Source organism: Salvelinus fontinalis, unplaced genomic scaffold (genome assembly GCF_029448725.1).
Source record: "Salvelinus fontinalis isolate EN_2023a unplaced genomic scaffold, ASM2944872v1 scaffold_0390, whole genome shotgun sequence".
Taxonomy (NCBI): domain Eukaryota; kingdom Metazoa; phylum Chordata; class Actinopteri; order Salmoniformes; family Salmonidae; genus Salvelinus; species Salvelinus fontinalis.
Window position 1 is genome coordinate 1 of NW_026600599.1, and position 20000 is coordinate 20000.

General features: G+C 43.2%; 1 protein-coding gene across 1 annotated transcript in view; it reads left to right on the forward strand.

Moving 5' to 3' along the window:
- Window positions 1-636: 636 nt before the first annotated feature.
- Window positions 637-20000, forward strand: part of col9a1b (collagen, type IX, alpha 1b) — a 33519-nt gene continuing 14155 nt past the window's right edge. Inside the window, exons 1-25 of the mRNA XM_055913782.1 lie at window positions 637-674; window positions 1089-1485; window positions 2244-2321; window positions 2877-2897; window positions 3507-3569; window positions 3890-3925; window positions 4052-4114; window positions 8551-8604; window positions 10344-10379; window positions 10745-10768; window positions 11045-11098; window positions 11814-11867; window positions 13850-13885; window positions 13983-14039; window positions 14446-14499; window positions 15831-15884; window positions 16455-16508; window positions 16630-16683; window positions 16878-16931; window positions 17074-17127; window positions 17328-17381; window positions 17631-17684; window positions 18004-18048; window positions 19802-19855; window positions 19945-19998. Coding sequence (XP_055769757.1) covers window positions 1144-1485; window positions 2244-2321; window positions 2877-2897; window positions 3507-3569; window positions 3890-3925; window positions 4052-4114; window positions 8551-8604; window positions 10344-10379; window positions 10745-10768; window positions 11045-11098; window positions 11814-11867; window positions 13850-13885; window positions 13983-14039; window positions 14446-14499; window positions 15831-15884; window positions 16455-16508; window positions 16630-16683; window positions 16878-16931; window positions 17074-17127; window positions 17328-17381; window positions 17631-17684; window positions 18004-18048; window positions 19802-19855; window positions 19945-19998 — 1503 coding nt within the window. The 5' untranslated portion in view covers window positions 637-674; window positions 1089-1143. The remainder of the gene's footprint in view (window positions 675-1088; window positions 1486-2243; window positions 2322-2876; window positions 2898-3506; window positions 3570-3889; window positions 3926-4051; window positions 4115-8550; window positions 8605-10343; window positions 10380-10744; window positions 10769-11044; window positions 11099-11813; window positions 11868-13849; window positions 13886-13982; window positions 14040-14445; window positions 14500-15830; window positions 15885-16454; window positions 16509-16629; window positions 16684-16877; window positions 16932-17073; window positions 17128-17327; window positions 17382-17630; window positions 17685-18003; window positions 18049-19801; window positions 19856-19944; window positions 19999-20000) is intronic.

A 20000-nucleotide genomic window follows, 5' to 3' on the forward strand; every position in this document is an offset into this window, starting at 1 on the left:
CTAACAACACCTGGTCTACAGTTGGGGCAACGGCATACATAACAGGATCGTCTGCATACAGATGAGTATTAAAAGTTTGAGCAAATAGACCGATATTATGTATGTAAAGAGAACAGGTCCCAATACCGACCCATGTGGTACACCTTTCCTAATATCCAGGAACCTAGACTTGACACCATCAGAAATCACACACTGTACCCTGTCTGACAGATCATTTTCAAACCACTTGCAAGAAGCCTGATCCAGGCTTATTTCAGTCAACCTTTGAATGAGAGTGTGATGGTCAACAGTGTCAAGGGCCTTGGGAATGTCTATAAATAAGGCAGCACAATGATTTTTATGATCCAAGCAACTTAACACATTATCTAAAAGGAGCGTAGCAGCTGAACCGGTGCTACAGTATGTCCAGGTTTAAAACTATATTCACTATATTAAGAATAGAACGAGAAGTTCTTAGCTGACAGTTGGTCAGGGATTCTAAAAGTTTGGAAAGGCAAGATTATTTGGAGATTGGACGGTTCCACTTTCCAGATCTTAGGGATAACCCCAGGAACAATAGTACAATTAAATATATACTGTAGGTCAACGGTTCTGCAGTAATTGGCCAGAGAGCTGCAGTATTGGTGAACACTGCCATCTACCGGTCATGTCCCTGTCCATGGTGCTGAATCAGGGTAACTCGCAGCACATTGCAGTATCTTATCCAGAGCAATTTACAAGAGGAATTCGGGTTACGTGCCTTGCTCAAGGGCACATCGACAGATTTTTCACCTAGTTGGCTCGAACCAGCGACCTTTCAGTTACTGGCCCAACGCTCTTAACCGCTGGGCTACCTCCCGCGCTAATAGGCCACATGAAGGGCCACTGCTCACTTTAGGAGAAGTATACATTATTTTAGCCTTAGCAGCACTTGTATATAATTTAACTACAATTAAATACACTTTTTTAGTAAATTACTCTGGATTCGATGTGTAAAGCATGTAGATGAATAGCCTACTATGCATGGCGATGTTAGCATTGGCGATATTAGCCAATTTATCAAAGGCTAATATGTACAAGATAAGTGATTATTTCTCTCCATGTTTCAGATCAGCGTATCCCCTTGGACTACCGGAGGAATTTGCGTTTGTGACAGTTTTACGAATGAACGGCAGTACCGTAACCAAGAACTGGAATATTTGGCAAATGCAAGATTTGAACGGCGAAGAGCAGCTTGCCGTTAGACTGAACGGAGAATCGCTGTCTCTTGAATTTACCTTCACAACATTGAATAAAACACGAGAGACGGCCGTTTTCCCTTTCCTACCGTTCCTCTTCAACTCTCAATGGCACAATATCTTACTGAAAGTCAGCAAGCGTTCTGTAACTCTGTTCGTGGATTGTATTATGGTGGATTCTCAGAACACATCCCAGAGAGGTATAGTCAACCTGGATGGATACACGTTGATTGGAAAGCTGAAGGATAACCCCGTTTTAGCAGTGCCAGTAAGTTGATTGTTTTGTGAACTTGTGTTTAGCCTCCTTTCATAAGGCTAGTCCTACGGCAAGTACAAGAGGTTTGGGACTTTAGGGCACAATAGTGAGTAACGGCAGGGCCACTCCAAATATTCAAACCTAGTTTTTCGGCATACACTCTAGCCTACATTGGAGAGTTTTACTGTAAATGACCTACTCCGAGAGTGCTTTTTTAGCCGAATGCGGCCTATAAGGAATGCGTGGCGCTCCGCCATGTCAATTTCTACAAATAAGTGGGAATTGTAACACAGAGGTTCTAGTCCAGAAGATGACCTGGCTGTGTCTATGGAAGACCAGGCAAAGTTTCTATGATGGCAGTGCAATATTATAGGGAGATGTTTGTAATATAGTCCCAAAACCAAATCACAGATTAAAAGTCTGCGTAATATCGAGCGTAATTGCCCTTTGATAATAATTGTCCAAGTGGTTTGGGATGTATTTTTTAAGATGATTTATCATCAGGCAGGTTCACTCTATTCGTGGTCACAATAAAGATATATTAATAACATTACAATCAGTAGTTATCTTACTGTTAGTGTCAAATTACTATGATTAGTTGAGAATCATGCATATGATGTGAGGATTAGTCCTACATGATGGTTTAGCCGATTGAGGATTGGTGACGATAACTAAGGATTTAACGATCACTATTTTGCCAATTATATTATATATAGGTTGTGAATGTGACTTATGTCGGAGTGATGATTATTATTGTGTTTATTTTTCAGTTTGAGCTCCAGTCGATGCACATTCATTGTGATGTGGGGCGACCACAGACCTGCAATGACCTATCAGCCAGGACGTCGGTAAGAACCATTGACAAAACAGAAAGCAACGATTGTCAAATTACTGAACTAAATTATCAAAATAGCCAGTAAAGAGGCTGGTATTATCTAGCCCAGGCAACCATTGTAAATAAACAACATGAAAGATTAACACTAAACAGGTGGTTCAATAAATCCCAAGCCATTTAAATCGCCCGCTATTATTTTCAATTTTCCATTTGTCCTCTGTACCCATAATAACCCCTCCCAGTCTGTTCCCTGCGCAGTCCGTGAATTCTGCCAATCACTTCCTATAACTAAGCAGGTCATGAATATGCATAAGGCTTTGATGCCTATGGTACCTCTGGCGGTTCAGTTGGTAGAAACGGATTCAGTTGGGTGACTTTTTTTGTCGGGGGTCCATCAACCCAACTCATCCAAGAAAAAGGAAAACATTTTGACCCGTTCTTGCTGTCCGGGAGAGGGAAGAGCAGGAGAGACCATGGCTCGCGGGCCACTTTTTTGGGTACTTTTGGTGCAGATTGTCCTTATTTGCTCCACACAAGTAAGTCCTTCTCTGTGTACCTCTGCTTTCAGGTTGATGAAGCAGAACTTCAGGTGAGTGTATCTACATGATGTTATTCTCATGGATTTATTGTTGTGGAATCAACTAGCAGAATGGCCAGATTATAGTTGGTCTAGTCATGTACGTGAAGTTCTATAAGAAATACTGAAACAAATCACAGGATAATCATTTCATTTTTGTAACTGGGTGACTGTTACTGAGCATACAGTATTTATTTACATCATGTACTCACTGGGTGACTGTGACTGAGCATACAGTATTTATTTACATCATGTACTCACTGGGTACACACTGGTTGAATCAAAGCTGTTTCCACATCATTTCAATGAAATGACGTTGGAACCAAAATGTAATAGATGTTGAATTGATGTCTGTGCCCAGTGGGTAGCTACTATCACATGGATGGAACATATTTCTCAGAACGAAGGGTATTTGCTTCAGTTGTGTTGGTGTCTTATGTTTGCTTTGCTATGGCAATTATGCACCTGTTATTCCTTGAATTAATTATTATTGGCTAAGCCTAAAGGAGACTTCTGCTTCTCCTTCATTTTCAGACATACAGTATGTCCCATACAGATGTTCATTATGTATAGCAATGATATCCATAGCTGATTGCCTTGTTTGACCGTCTCTTTGTCCAGAGGGCCTCAGGCCCCGTCGGCCCTCCAGGACCCGCAGGTGTCCCAGGAATTGATGGTGTCGCTGTACGTTCTCTCCTCTATTAACTTGAATTATCTTCCAAATGATAAAGAGCGTTATCACAACTCATGTTCATAATTGATTTGTAAGATGGGATGTGCTCACCTCATGTCACTATTACAATCATCCCAACACTTGTTCATAATTATGCGATTATGTGATTTGTACGGTGGGCGAGCACAACCCTTTTTACAACCATAACCGGCTGCATGCTGAAGATTTAGAATTAGACCAATTATGTATAAACACATATGTTTACATATGTGAATATATATAGATATATATTTATCTGTGCATTTCACATGTAGGCCTTTTTCTATTTCAGGGTGAGAGGGGAGACGACGGAGAGGATGGCCCTGCTGTAATTATAAACTTTATTTTATTGTTGACACAATACTATGTCATTATCATCTAGTAATTCTGCTGTATTTGACTGTCCGTATGTTGTTGTTGTTATTCTATTGTGGTTGTGTTGTTGTGTTGTTAGGGTCCTGATGGAGATGCAGGTAAACTAGGCTCAGCCGGGTTGCCAGGCGAGCCCGGGGATGATGTGAGTATCCTGTTTCATCCTCTGCCTTCAATTTCCTGTTTGTCGTCATTGGCGCCTTTTTTGTTATCTTTGATGATAGTAATAGTGAACTAGTCATGATGACTGTCATATTCATGTTATAGCAGCAGTACAGTAGCTAGGATGTCGAACTTCTCAATATGTACACCTTCTACCCTTAAAAATATGATCCAATCAATCTTTACCCAAGAGAGGAGACAATCAATCTTTACCCAAGAGAGGAGACAATCAATCTTTACCCAAGAGAGGAGACAATCAATCTTTACCCAAGAGAGGAGACAATCAATCTTTACCCAAGAGAGGAGACAATCAATCTTTACCCAAGAGAGGAGCCAATCTGAGAAAAATGTGAAGAATTTTCAAGCAGGCCAAATATATATATTAACCTTTATAGTAACCTTTATTTAACTAGGCAAGCCAGTTAAGAATAAACTCTTATGTACAATGACGGCCTAGATCGGCCAAACCTGGACGACGCTGGGCCAATTGTGCGCGGCCCTATGGGACTCCCAATCACGGCCGGTTGTGATACAGCCTGGATTCCAACCAGGGTGTCTGTAGTGATGCCTCTAGCACTGAGATGCAGTGCCTTAGACCGCTACGCCACTCGGGAGCAAAGAAAAGGCTAAGAAATTGACAGTTTCCTTTGTAACACAACAGCCTTTTTGTTCAGGCAGAGAGAAGGAAGGCCTGCCCTTAATTAACTGTAGCTTCCATCCAAATTGGAGGGAGAAAAGCGGGTTAGGAAAACACTCCTAGGATATTAGTTTATATTAATATCCTAAAGCATACTATCAAGTGTACATGGTTCATGTATCACTTTGTACGTAGTTTGCATTTCAGTCACACTTCTGCTGCATACGGCATATGGATGAGATATCAAAGTGACTGTAGTAGGTCTATAGAGTGTGAACAAAGGCATATGGATGAGATATCAAAGTGACTGTAGTAGGTCTATAGAGTGTGAACAAAGGCATACGGATGAGATATCAAAGTGACTGTAGTAGGTCTATAGAGTGTGAACAAAGGCATACGGATGAGATATCAAAGTGACTAGTAGGTCTATAGAGTGTGAACAAAGGCATACGGATGAGATATCAAAGTGACTGTAGTAGGTCTATAGAGTGTGAACAAAGGCATACGGATGAGATATCAAAGTGACTGTAGTAGGTCTATAGAGTGTGAACAAAGGCATACGGATGAGATATCAAAGTGACTGTAGTAGGTCTATAGAGTGTGAACAAAGGCATACGGATGAGATATCAAAGTGACTAGTAGGTCTATAGAGTGTGAACAAAGGCATACGGATGAGATATCAAAGTGACTAGTAGGTCTATAGAGTGTGAACAAAGGCATACGGATGAGATATCAAAGTGACTGTAGTAGGTCTATAGAGTGTGAACAAAGGCATACAGATGAGATATCAAAGTTACTAGTAGGTCTATAGAGTGTGAACAAAGGCATACGGATGAGATATCAAAGTGACTGTAGTAGGTCTATAGAGTGTGAACAAAGGCATACAGATGAGATATCAAAGTGACTAGTAGGTCTATAGAGTGTGAACAAAGGCATACGGATGAGATATCAGTGACTGTAGTAGGTCTATAGAGTGTGAACAAAGGCATACGGATGAGATATCAAAGTGACTGTAGTAGGTCTATAGAGTGTGAACAAAGGCATACGGATGAGATATCAAAGTGACTAGTAGGTCTATAGAGTGTGAACAAAGGCATACGGATGAGATATCAAAGTGACTGTAGTAGGTCTATAGAGTGTGAACAAAGGCATACGGATGAGATACCAAAGTGACTGTAGTAGGTCTATAGAGTGTGAACAAAGGCATACGGATGAGATATCAAAGTGACTGTAGTAGGTCTATAGAGTGTGAACAAAGGCATACGGATGAGATATCAAAGTGACTGTAGTAGGTCTATAGAGTGTGAACAAAGGCATACGGATGAGATATCAAAGTGACTAGTAGGTCTATAGAATGTGAACAAAGGCATACGGATGAGATGTCAAAGTGACTAGTAGTAGGTCTATAGAGTGTGAACAAAGGCATACGGATGAGATATCAAAGTGACTAGTAGGTCTATAGAGTGTGAACAAAGGCATACGGATGAGATATCAAAGTGACTAGTAGGTCTATAGAGTGTGAACAAAGCCATACGGATGAGATATCAAAGTGACTGTAGTAGGTCTATAGAGTGTGAACAAAGGCATACGGATGAGATATCAAAGTGACTAGTAGGTCTATAGAGTGTGAACAAAGGCATACGGATGAGATATCAAAGTGACTAGTAGGTCTATAGAGTGTGAACAAAGGCATACGGATGAGATATCAAAGTGACTGTAGTAGGTCTATAGAGTGTGAACAAAGGCATACGGATGAGATATCAAAGTGACTGTAGTAGGTCTATAGAGTGTGAACAAAGGCATACGGATGAGATATCAAAGTGACTAGTAGGTCTATAGAGTGTGAACAAAGGCATACGGATGAGATGTCAAAGTGACTGTAGTAGGTCTATAGAGTGTGAACAAAGGCATACGGATGAGATATCAAAGTGACTGTAGTAGGTCTATAGAGTGTGAACAAAGGCATACGGATGAGATATCAAAGTGACTGTAGGAGGTCTATAGAGTGTGAACAAAGGCATACGGATGAGATATCAAAGTGACTAGTAGGTCTATAGAGTGTGAACAAAGGCATACGGATGAGATATCAAAGTGACTGTAGTAGGTCTATAGAGTGTGAACAAAGGCATACGGATGAGATATCAAAGTGACTGTAGTAGGTCTATAGAGTGTGAACAAAGGCATACGGATGAGATATCAAAGTGACTGTAGTAGGTCTATAGAGTGTGAACAAAGGCATACGGATGAGATATCAAAGTGACTGTAGTAGGTCTATAGAGTGTGAACAAAGGCATACGGATTAGATATCAAAGTGACTGTAGTAGGTCTATAGAGTGTGATATATCAAAGTGGATGAGTATACCAAACATTAGGAACACCTTCCTAATATGAAGTTGCTCCCCCCTTTTGCCAGTACTGCCTCAATTTGTCAGGGAATGGACTCTACAAGGTGTCCAAAGCATTCCCCATGTTGACTCCAATGCTTCCCACAGTTGTGTCAACTTGGCTGGATGTCTTTTGGGTGGTGGACCATTCTTGATACACAAGCGAAACTGTTGAGAGTGAAAAATCCAGAAGCGTTGCAGTTCTTGACACAAACCGTTGCGCCTGGAACCTACTACCATACCCTGTTCAAAGGCAATTCAATATTTTGTCTTGTCCATTCACCCTCTGAATGGCACACATAGACAATCCATGTCTCAATTGTTTCAAGGCTTGAAAATCCTTCTTTAACCTGTCTCCTCCCCTTCATCTACACTGATTGAAGTGGATTTAACAAGTGACATTAATAAGGGATCATAGCTTTCACCTGGATTCACCTGGTCAGTCTTTGAAATGGAAAGAGCAGGTGTTCATATTGTTTTTATACTCCGTGTATATGTTCAACTGGATATTATTTTTGTCCAGAAAATAATTGCTGTGAAGTGTTTTTTATTATTTCGGCAATATTTTTTCTCACGCCCATAAATCCTTAGTGAAACAGTACCCAGCAGTGTTTGTGCTGTGGGTGTCTCCAGTCTCCATTCTCCAGTTGAGGATCCTCAGGCTGCTGTGGAATGATACCTGTCAATGGATCTTGTTTGAGTTGGACCAGAGGAATGTGGGTTTGGGTTAACCACTCTCCCAGTAAGTTAACTGTCTCAGAGAGATGTCTCAGTTTGTCTCAGATGCTCTCAGTGTCCTGACCGTGGTGTCTGTGGAGATCATTCCTATTCCAGACTAGATGCCACCGTCTATTCAAACCTAACATGATCTATCTTAAATCAATATAATCCAAGGAAGCATTTGTTGAAACTATTTTGAAAATGCCAACATAAGTCAGAGAATGGAAAAGAGCATGTATTTCAGAGCTTTGCCATTCTGTCAAGCTGTGCTGAAAAGTACTGGATACTCGTTTCTACTAATGCACAGTGTTTACCCATTCATTCCTTGTGGGAGGGGCATCGTTTAGCCCTGCCCACGTACACACGCCTACTTCTGAGCTCCTCCCACCCCATTCGCTGTGTGACGTACCCAACCTTTTTTATGACATCATGTACATACACAGCTGGAATTATTATGAGATTAGGAAGGCTTAAAGCACACCTTAAAGTTTGTAAAGTTGCAAAAACATTTCTTAGAGAAAGGTATTCTGTTATGATCGCTTATGAAAAGGTATCAACTAACTCTTATGGTTTTCTAGCGTACAGCTGATCTCCTACTGACATTGGATGACATTTCTGTCTTTGTTGTGATGGATTAGTGAAGCCTGGTCTCTCTCTCCTCTCTTCCTCTCTCTGCAGGGTTTGACTGGCCCTACTGGAGATGAAGGCCCTGATGGTCCCCTTGGACAGAAAGTGAGTAACTAATCACTAATGAGCCCTTTAATGTTTCTGCTTCATAGACTCTCAGACAGTCTGGTCCCAGATGTGTTGGTGCTGTCTTGTCAATTCCTTTGGTCATTGTCACACCAGACAGTACAATCAGATCTGGGACCAGGGTAACTCTCAATCGGGTGACTGAGCCAAGCTGCTGACCATCCATTCGCCCACTGTGTTGGCAGGCAAGACAGCAGGAATTACAATTACAACGCGTAAAGCAATTCCTCATGACAAATGAGCTTTAATCCCTGATCCCTCCCTGCCAGAGTTCTGGGTAATCTCTGTGGGGAACCAGGCCCAAGCATCAGAGTCGTGTTCATTAGGGCAAGCAAGGAATTTTTTTTTTAACGATTTGCAACGAAGAACAAAATTTATGTTTCTTATTGGACGAGCTCACTAAGTCCCTCCCTATTTTTTTCTTAGTTTTGGTGTGTACCCTGCCTGGCTCAGGTTCTCAGTCACAGGATTAAACTGGAGGAATGTTAATTCAGTCTGTGAAGTCTCTAGTTAAGTAATTACTCAGACGGCTTCATTTGTCTCAGAAGGAAATTGTCCAGAATATTCAGTGGAAGTGTCAAAAGTAAGCGGAGTAGGATACTGTTGGTGTGTGTTTCTGATGAGATGAAAGCAGGTCTTTTTGGAGAAATACTTTGATGTTTTCCACATACATAGTTTGTTGAGTCTCTAGTTAATGATTTTACTCAGATGGCTTAATTTGTCTAGGAAGGAAAAGAAATTGGCGAGAATATTACAGCACAGGAATCAAACAGCTGCAGAATTTAGTTGGTGTGTGTTTAGTGTGTGTTTAGTGTGTGTTTAGTGTGTGTTTGGTGTGTGTTTGGTGTGTGTTTGGTGTATGTTTGGTGTGTGTTTGGTGTGTGTTTGGTGTGTGTTTGGTGTATGTTTGGTGTGTGTTTGGTGTATGTTTGGTGTGTGTTTGGTGTGTGTTTGGTGTGTGTTTAGTGTGTGTTTGGTGTGTGTTTGGTGTGTGTTTGGTGTATGTTTGGTGTGTGTTTGGTGTGTGTTTAGTGTGTGTTTGGTGTGTGTTTGGTGTATGTTTGGTGTATGTTTGGTGTGTGTTTAGTGTGTGTTTGGTGTGTGTTTGGTGTGTGTTTGGTGTATGTTTGGTGTGTGTTTGGTGTATGTTTGGTGTGTGTTTGGTGTGTGTTTGGTGTGTGTTTAGTGTGTGTTTAGTGTGTGTTTAGTGTGTGTTTGGTGTGTGTTTGGTGTATGTTTGGTGTGTGTTTGGTGTGTGTTTGGTGTGTGTTTGGTGTGTGTTTGGTGTGTGTTTGGTGTGTGTTTGGTGTGTGTTTGGTGTGTGTTTAGTGTGTGTTTGGTGTGTGTTTGGTGTATGTTTGGTGTGTGTTTGACAATGTCTAAGGATTTGGAACAGTGGCTAGACTATTACAGTATAAGAATACAAGTCATGTGTGAATATATGCAACAGAGGCTTTTATCCAAAGCATCTTACATGTTTAGTATGTGTATGTGGTCCTGGGGGAAACAGGACACGATACTGAATTCTGTTTGTGTGTACATGACAAGCTAAAAACATGTCTTTATGGAGAATATAGTTTTATGTCTTCTACATGCATAGTTTGCTTTGGGTGCTGGATGGGGGATGATTAACTCACAGTACATATGAAATATTCTCTTTACAGTTGTCTCATGTTCACTGTGTTTTCAAACTGACATGCTATTTTACTGTGTTTCAGGGGGAACCCGGGAAACCAGGACCTCGTGGACTAGCTGTGAGTTACATTATTCTCTATGAACCACTCGTTCATTAGTGGAATCAGTCCATACTGAAGACTCAGAGGGCCCAGCCATAGAACATTCTGCTTTCTCACATCACATGAAACATAGCTTCTAAGGCTTATTAATGAAGCCTTCATAGAGCCTTCATAGAGCCTATTAAGTCGCTTTAGTAAGATGCTATAGTAAGATGCTATAGTAAGATGCTATAGTACATTTACATTTAAGTCATTTAGCAGACGCTCTTATCCAGAGCGACTTACAAATTAGTAAGATGCTATAGTAAGATGCTATAGTAAGATGCTATAGTAAGATGCTATAGTGGCATTGACTCGTCTGGTGTTTCTGTTTTACTCCATAGGGCGTTGGAGACGATGGACCCCCTGTAAGTCTTTTACAGTATTATTAATTACACATTCACACATGACACATGTATTACATCTTTACAGTACAGTATCTAGTAAAATGTCTGTTAACGTTCACATTAGCCATGGTAAGATACCTTTGATGCATTCGGAAGGCAACTGTATGGGAAACAGACATATTGTTGAAAAACTTTCAAAACTATGAAAAATTAAGAAAATAAATTATATTTTTGTGTGGGTGATACATTAGTTCAAGTCATAATTTTCAGTTAATTAATACGTGTTTCTCTGAACAGGGACCCCCGGGGCCAGGAGGACTTCCAGGTGATTTGGGAAAAGGTGGACCCCATGTGAGTATCAGTTACAGACCCTCATGACCCTCATCACCTAACGATCCTCATCACCTAACGATCCTCATCACCTAACGATCCTCATCACCTAATGATCCTCATCACCTAACGATCAGCAGCTAATGGGGATCCTTAATAAATACAAATACAAATACCTAAACGATCCTCATCACCTCACACTCCTCATCACCTAACGATCCGCAAGGACATATAGATCCTCAGTCAGGTCATAGTGATTCTCTATGTGGACAGAGCTTGAATTGGGCCGGAACAGACTGGTGCTTTTCTCCTGCTTGATTTCCGGCAGCTGTATATAAACAGTACTGGATCCTAAAATCCTGAGTACCAGCTCCTATTTCAGTCCACTTCAAGCACTGCATGTAGATAGTTAGGGAGCTGGAGTTTTAGGGCCAAATATGGCTGATTGGATGTACAGCATAAGAGGCTACCGAGGGGAGGATGCCTCATAATACCGGCTGGAACGGAGTGAATGGAATGGCATCAAACACCTGGAAACCATGGAAACCATGTGTTTGATGTATTTGATACCGTTCCACTAATTCCGCTCCAGCCCGTGGACGAGCCCCTCCCCCCCCCAATTAAGGTGCCACCAACCTCCTGTGATGTACAGTACCTCCTCTGTCAGGAACGTCAATCAAAAGGTAAATGGACCATACCTGTTTGTTTGATCTGCTTTCTGTGTCCGTTACCACAGGGTGCTATGGGAGTGAGAGGACCAACAGGACCTGGTGGATCAGCAGGGCCCAGAGTGAGTAGTACATCTGTGGATCAGTAGGGCCCAGAGTGAGTAGTACATCTGTGGATCAGTAGGGCCCAGAGTGAGTAGTACATCTGTGGATCAGTAGGGCCCAGAGTGAGTAGTACATCTGTGGATCAGTAGGGCCCAGAGTGAGTAGTACATCTGTGGATCAGTAGGGCCCAGAGTGAGTAGTACATCTGTGGATCAGCAGGGCCCAGAGTGAGTAGTACATCTGTGGATCAGCAGGGCCTAGAGTGAGTAGTACATCTGTGGATCAGTAGGGCCCAGAGTGAGTAGTACATCTGTGGATCAGTAGGGCCCAGAGTGAGTAATACATCTGTGGATCAGCGGGGCCCAGAGTGAGTAGTACATCTGTGGATCAGCAGGGCCCAGAGTGAGTAGTACATCTGTGGATCAGTAGGGCCCAGAGTGAGTAGTAGATCTGTGGATCAGTAGGGCCCAGAGTGAGTAGTACATCTGTGGATCAGTAGGGCCCAGAGTGAGTAGTACATCTGTGGATCAGTAGGGCCCAGAGTGAGTAGTACATCTGTGGATCAGCAGGGCCCAGAGTGAGTAGTACATCTGTGGATCAGTAGGGCCCAGAGTGAGTAGTACATCTGTGGATCAGCAGGGCCCAGAGTGAGTAGTACATCTGTGGATCAGTAGGGCCCAGAGTGAGTAGTACATCTGTGGATCAGTAGGGCCCAGAGTGAGTAGTACATCTGTGGATCAGTAGGGCCCAGAGTGAGTAGTACATCTGTGGATCAGTAGGGCCCAGAGTGAGTAGTACATCTGTGGATCAGCAGGGCCCAGAGTGAGTAGTACATCTGTGGATCAGCAGGGCCCAGAGTGAGTAGTACATCTGTGGATCAGCAGGGCCCAGAGTGAGTAGTACATCTGTGGATCAGTAGGGCCCAGAGTGAGTAGTACATCTGTGGATCAGTAGGGCCCAGAGTGAGTAGTACATCTGTGGATCAGCAGGGCCCAGAGTGAGTAGTACATCTGTGGATCAGTAGGGCCCAGAGTGAGTAGTACATCTGTGGATCAGTAGGGCCCAGAGTGAGTAGTACATCTGTGGATCAGTAGGGCCTAGAGTGAGTAGTACATCTGTGGATCAGTAGGGCCCAGAGTGAGTAGTACATCTGTGGATCAGTAGGGCCTAGAGTGAGTAGTACATCTGTGGATCAGTAGGGCCCAGAGTGAGTAGTACATCTGTGGATCAGTAGGGCCCAGAGTGAGTAGTACATATGTGGATCAGCAGGGCCCAGAGTGAGTAGTACATCTGTGGATCAGTAGGGCCTAGAGTGAGTAGTACATCTGTGGATCAGTAGGGCCCAGAGTGAGTAGTACATATGTGGATCAGCAGGGCCTAGAGTGAGTAGTACATCTGTGGATCAGCAGGGCCTAGAGTGAGTAGTACATCTGTGGATCAGCAGGGCCTGGAGTGAGTAGTACATCTGTGGATCAGCAGGGCCCAGAGTGAGTAGTACATCTGTGGATCAGCAGGGCCCAGAGTGAGTAGTACATCTGTGGATCAGCAGGGCCCAGAGTGAGTAGTACATCTGTGGATCAGCAGGGCCTAGAGTGAGTAGTACATCTGTGGATCAGCAGGGCCCAGAGTGAGTAGTACCTTTGTGGATCAGCAGGGCCCAGAGTGAGTAGTATATCTGTGGATCAGCAGGGCCAAAAGTGAGTAGTACATCTGTGGATCAGCAGGGCCTAAAGTGAGTAGTACATCTGTGGATCAGCAGGGCCTAAAGTGAGTAGTTAATCTGTGGATCAGCAGGGCCTAAAGTGAGTAGTACATCTGTGGGTCACTGTCACCGTGTTACGTGTGTTACTGTCACCGTGTTACGTGTTACGTCCCTAGTTGGTGATATGTTGACAAGCACATCCAGAGAATATCGTGAGCTGTTAGTGTGTCACGTTGAACAGTCATCTACTCTTCCTAATCAACTGATTAACAATTCTCAAAATGATGTGTTTTTCAGGGTGCAGCAGGGATGCAGAATTTGAGTGCCGAGCTGGTAAGACTTTGTTCATTCAAGTTCACACAACTCGGTGCCTGACATTACACGTATGAGTGATTATCTGACCCTGTTGATTTATCCTGCTGCTGTTTAGTGCCCTGGTGCCTGTCCACCTGGAACACCTGGTCATCCCGGCCTCCCTGGCATGAAGGTGAGTCAAGGGTCAGGGGTCAGGGGTCAGGGGCCAAGGACAATGCATGCCCCCACTAGTGTTATCATATATATATGACCTTTATTTAACTAGGCAAGTCAGTTAAAAACAAATTCTTATTTTCAATGACGGCCTAGGAACAGTGGGTTAACTTATGTAATGGATAAACGTTCTCAGTGGTATGCTAGGAAGGGCATTGGAACATAGCCAGTGATCTATTGATAACTTGGTCTCATAAGTTATCATATATTGTGCTAATGGTAACCATAGCTGCTTCAACCTACGGCCTCACAGAAGTCATTGGTTTAAATCTATTGTCTTGACAGTTAGTATAATGATAGTCTAACAGTGATATGTGACAGAGATGGGGGAGTGTGTTTAAGCTTCATGTTCCTCTGTTTTCTAGGGTCACAAAGGAGTCAAAGGGGAAGGAGGAGAGCCTGGGAAACAAGGGCACAAGGTAAGGGCTTACATTTTATACACATTCAGAGAACTGAACAAAAACCTATACTACATTAAAATGACTTTGTCCAGAACTAGGTTTAGTCTGTTTCTGGAAAACCAGACCAGATGTTTCCATGACATAGAATAAGCTTGGAGCTTTGTAGCTCCTATGGTCTCATTGCTTCATGTGATGCTTCATGAGATCAGCTTTACATCTTGACTGATCAAGATATTCAGATTAGACATTAGAAGAAATACTCTCACTGCTACTTCTTAGCTGTCAGTATGCATGACTCCATTCATCCATCCTGACTGCTATAGGATCTCTGCCTGCTATAGGATCTCTACCTGCTATAGAATTTCTACCTGCTATAGGATCTCTGCCTGCTATATAATCTCTGCCTGCTATAGGATCTCTGCCTGCTATATAATCTCTGCCTGCTACAGGATCTCTGCCTGCTATAGGACCTCTGCCTGCTATAGGATCTCTACCTGCTATAGGACCTCTGCCTGCTATAGGATCTCTACCTGCTATAGGACCTCTGCCTGCTATAGGATCTCTACCTGCTATAGGACCTCTGCACAACATAAACCTCACTCTTTAAAAAAAAAATGCCTCATTGCATTTAGAAAGGCTGTGAGTGATATGTTGCCTGAAAGTCATCTATTTCCATGGCTGCGTCCCCAATGACACCTCATTCCCTACAGAGTGCTCTACTTACGAACACAGCCCTATGGGCCCTGGTAAAAAAAAATAGAGCACTTTATAGGGATTAGGGTGCGATTTGGGACACAGACCATGTTAGTGATGCAGGGGTTATGGTTGATATGGAATGCCATGCTAACACATCCACTCTCAGCTCTGTAATGGTTCCATACATCAATATATAAGGAAATAAGTTCACTTCTATACCCAAGTCACTTCATCACCTAGTGGCCTGTAACTCCATTCACTGTCTGTCTGTCTGGATTCAAGACTCCATGTATCCAGCCTTGCTTAGTGGCTCTATTGAAGGGTGTCTGGTGTAGAACATGCATGCTTTTCACTCACAAGTCAAAGCGTGTTGTCTCTGACAGATGACAGCACTCACACCTTTGGCAATGTGATCAGCGGTAGAATCTATTTGATTGAAAAGTGTGTCATGTATCTGAGTAAACGAGGCTGTAGGAACATTGATTTAAAGTCCATGGGAGTTGTTTAGCAGCCATTAATGTTGTTTTGAAACAGCTTACATTTGAAATCCATCTTTCTATCCTCCTATAAATGTACCTACTTATGTTTCAATGTCTCTGTCATACGCAGTTGTTCATCTTACTGATGTCTGCATGTTACCTCTCTCTCTCTAGGGTGAAGAGGGTGACCAGGGAACCACAGGGGACCTCGGATCCCAGGGCCCAACGGTTTGATACTCTCATTAACATACCTTTAACAGATAATATAACAGACTGTCTGTAGAGATAATATAACAGACTGTCTGTAGAGATAATAGACTGTCTGTAGAGATAATATAACAGACTGTCTATAGAGATAATATAACAGACTGTCTGTAGAGATAATATAACAGACTGTCTGTAGAGATAATATAACAGACTGTCTGTAGAGATAATATAACAGACTGTCTGTAGAGATAATATAACAGACTGTCTATAGTGATAATATAACAGACTGTCTATAGTGATAATATAACAGACTGTCTGTAGTGATAATATAACAGACTGTCTGTAGAGATAATATAACAGACTGTCTGTAGAGATAATATAACAGACTGTCTATAGTGATAATATAACAGACTGTCTGTAGTGATAATATAACAGACTGTCTATAGAGATAATATAACAGACTGCCTGTAGAGATAATATAACAGACTGTCTGTAGTGATAATATAATAGACTGCCTGTAGTGATAATATAACAGACTGTCTATGGTGACAGTTAGTGACAGTTTGTCTTTCTGCTGTTGTGTGATTACAGGGTCCTCAGGGAATCAGAGGCTCCACTGGAATGATGGGGCCCAAAGGTGGACTTGTAAGAGTCACTCTTTGAAGTTAATTATATTTCAATCCTGGCTCGCTAAAAAATGTTATTTGCTTCGTGTTTACATCCTCTCTGTCATCTTAATGCTAATATACCCCTGGTGTTGTGACAGGGAGCACGAGGACATGATGGAGATCCAGGTCCCCAGGGTGTTGAAGGAGCCACTGTAAGTATTCTCCCATAATCCCCTTCTCCTGTTCATTATGATTTCACTAATGTTAGACCTCTGGAAAGGTGAGTATTTCAGAAATACGCCACTGTTCACATGTCATCATGTGTTGTGTTCTCAATGAAGGACATGATTAAACATCTCTGTAAAAAGGTTTTGTCTTACAATATGTTGATGCTGTCTCTTTTTAGGGTGACCAAGGCCAGAGGGGCGTGATGGGCGAGTCTGGTCCTAAAGGTGATGAGGTGGGTATCAGAGTAAAAAATACACCTACCATGGTTTCACATGGCCAAATTGATTCTAGTGTTTAGTCACTGTCTGGGGTGGTGATGATGGTTTAATGCTGTTGCCCTGATTGGTTCCTTTTCCTATTGTGTTGTTATCTAGGGATCTCAAGGTGGAAGAGGAATTACAGGTCTTCCTGGGCCCAAGGGAAATGGTGTAAGTATTACTGTAACTATTGTATCACAGCTTAAACAATCAGTCTTGGTGGTGGAAAATGTAAGCATATCCTGTCTGTTGTGTATTCATAGACTCTTAGAATCATTTAAGCCACAGAACCATTCATAGAACCATAGAACCTTCTTGGAACATTAGCACTTGTCATGGAATAATTGTCGTGGTTCTTTTTTGATGTGTAGGGTTTGTCAGGAGTGGATGGCCGTGAAGGTATTCCTGGAATGCCAGGTGGAAAGGTATGGACAGGATCTACTTTCAGATGTTTACATGTATCCTTCTAGTTCTGCTGTGCCCTCATAGGTCTACAGCGATTCTTTTCTGCAGCCATTTCTATTGGCTTGGCAATGGAGATCACAGCATTCTGAAAAGTCTACTACAGAATGGGATTCAAACTGGTTGAATGGAGGAATCAGCAGGAGTTGTCAAATCAAGTAAAGATTACAACTGTGATGTCAAGATGTCATCTTAACGCTCTTTCTCCACAGGGCACCATTGGCAAGGCTGGGTCTCCCGGGGAGGTGGGGCTTCAGGGCCTTCCTGTAAGTATGACCTTTGACCTCACACTAACAGGTGTTCTGATTGGTTGCGCCTGTGTAAACCTCCCCATGCTCCCGTATTCTAATCCTGATGTGAAATAACATAATAATAATAACATGAGATAATTGTTTCTGACTGACAACCACCATTGTGTAGGTTCTTTTGTTTTACAAACATTTGAGATTTTCATGTTTTCAACAACATCTTTGAAATGGATAATAAATGAATGAGTGGTTTGGTCAGATGTATTCCAGGTATTTACATTATAATTCTTGTTACTGTAGATTAATTTTGATTGAAAATATTGTGTTTCCTCTCTAGGGATTACCCGGTTCTCCTGGCTCTAAAGGAACTGGTGGAGAGAAGGTAGGTGTCATAGAGATCATATTAAAATAGTATTCTAATTCCTAATTCACCCACAATGCACCACTTACATCAATTTGTCTACAGCCAATAGGCATTACTCTAAGCCATAAACTCAACCCATTTGACAAATAGAGCTAATCTGTGTCACTGAGGAGCTGCAGCTGGATAAGAGCATGGGTACACTGACCTAAAAGTCCTGACCTGACCTGACTGTCCTGACACTGACCTGACTGTCCTGACACTCACCTGACTGTCCTGACACTGACCTGACTGTCCTGACACTCACCTGACTGTCCTGACCTGATTGTCTTGACACTGACCTGACTGTCCTGACCTGACTGTCCTGACCTGGCCCGACTGTCCTGACCTGACCTGACTGTCCTGACACTGACCTGACTGTCCTGACCTGACCCGACTGTCCTGACCTGACCTGACTGACCTGACCCGACTGTCCTGACACTGACACTGACCTGACTGTCCTGACCTGACCTGACTGTCCTGTCCTGACCTGACTGTCTTGACCTGACTGTCCTGACACTGACCTGACTGTCCTGACCTGACTGTCCTGACACTGACCTGACTGTCCTGACACTGACCTGACTGTCCTGACACTGACCTGACTGTCCTGACCTGACTGTCCTGACCTGACCTGACTGTCCTGACACTGACCTGACTGTCCTGACACTGACCTGACTGTCCTGACATTGACCTAACTGTCCTGACCTGACCTGACTGTCCTGACACTGACCTAACTGTCCTGAAACTGACCTGACTGTCCTGACCTGACCTGACTGTCCTGACACTGACCTGACTGTCCTTACACTGACCTGACTGTCCTGACACTGACCTGACTGACCTGACTGTCCTGACACTGACCTGACTGACCTGACTGTCCTGACACTGACCTGACTGACCTGACTGTCCTGACACTGACCTGACTGACCTGACTGTCCTGACACTGACCTGACTGTCCCGACACTGACCTGACTGACCTGACTGTCCTGACACTGACCTGACTGACCTGACTGTCCTGACACTGACCTGACTGACCTGACTGTCCTGACACTGACCTGACTGACCTGACTGTCCTGACACTGACCTGACTGACCTGACTGTCCTGACACTGTCCTGACCTGACCTGACTGTCCTGACACTGACCTAACTGTCCTGACCTGACCTGACTGTCCTGACACTGACCTGACTGTCTTGACCTGACCTGACTGGCCTGACACTGACCTGACTGTCCCGACACTGACCTGACTGACCTGACTGTCCTGACACTGACCTGACTGTCCTGACCTGACCTGACTGTCCTGACACTGACCTGACTGTCTTGACCTGACCTTATTGGCCTGACACTGACCTGACCTGACTGTCCTGACACTGACCTGACTGTCCTGACCTGACTGTCCTGACACTGACCTGACTGTTCTGACACTGTTCTGACACTGACATGATATACTTCATCTCAGACACACAGAACTGAGTTCTGGGAGGAAATGTGTTAGAAAAGATTCTACAATGAGGAGTGGAATCAGGGCAGTAGCTCCACCCCCTTCTCTCTGTACGTTTCGGGCAGGTCTATGAGCCAAATGTCCCAAATCAGTGAGGAAGAAATCTGCACATTGGACAAAGTTCCTCGTTAGTTGTGGCATCCCAGTCTGTTGACAGACACTCCGATACCATTCTATGGTACGTGTATCTGTCCACGAGAGATTATGACACTAACTCTGTTTCTGTTGCTCTATTTCAGGGTAGCTCTGGAGACGCAGGTCTTCTTGGAACAATGGGATCTGCTGGTAAAACAGTAAGTCCAAATCAAATCCAAGTTTATTTAAAATACATTTCAAGTTGTCCATACAGTAACAACCTGTTCACTGTGATGTCTCTGTGTAGGGAGAGCAAGGCAAAGTGGGAGGTCTAGGACCCATTGGACCCATTGGCGGACCAGT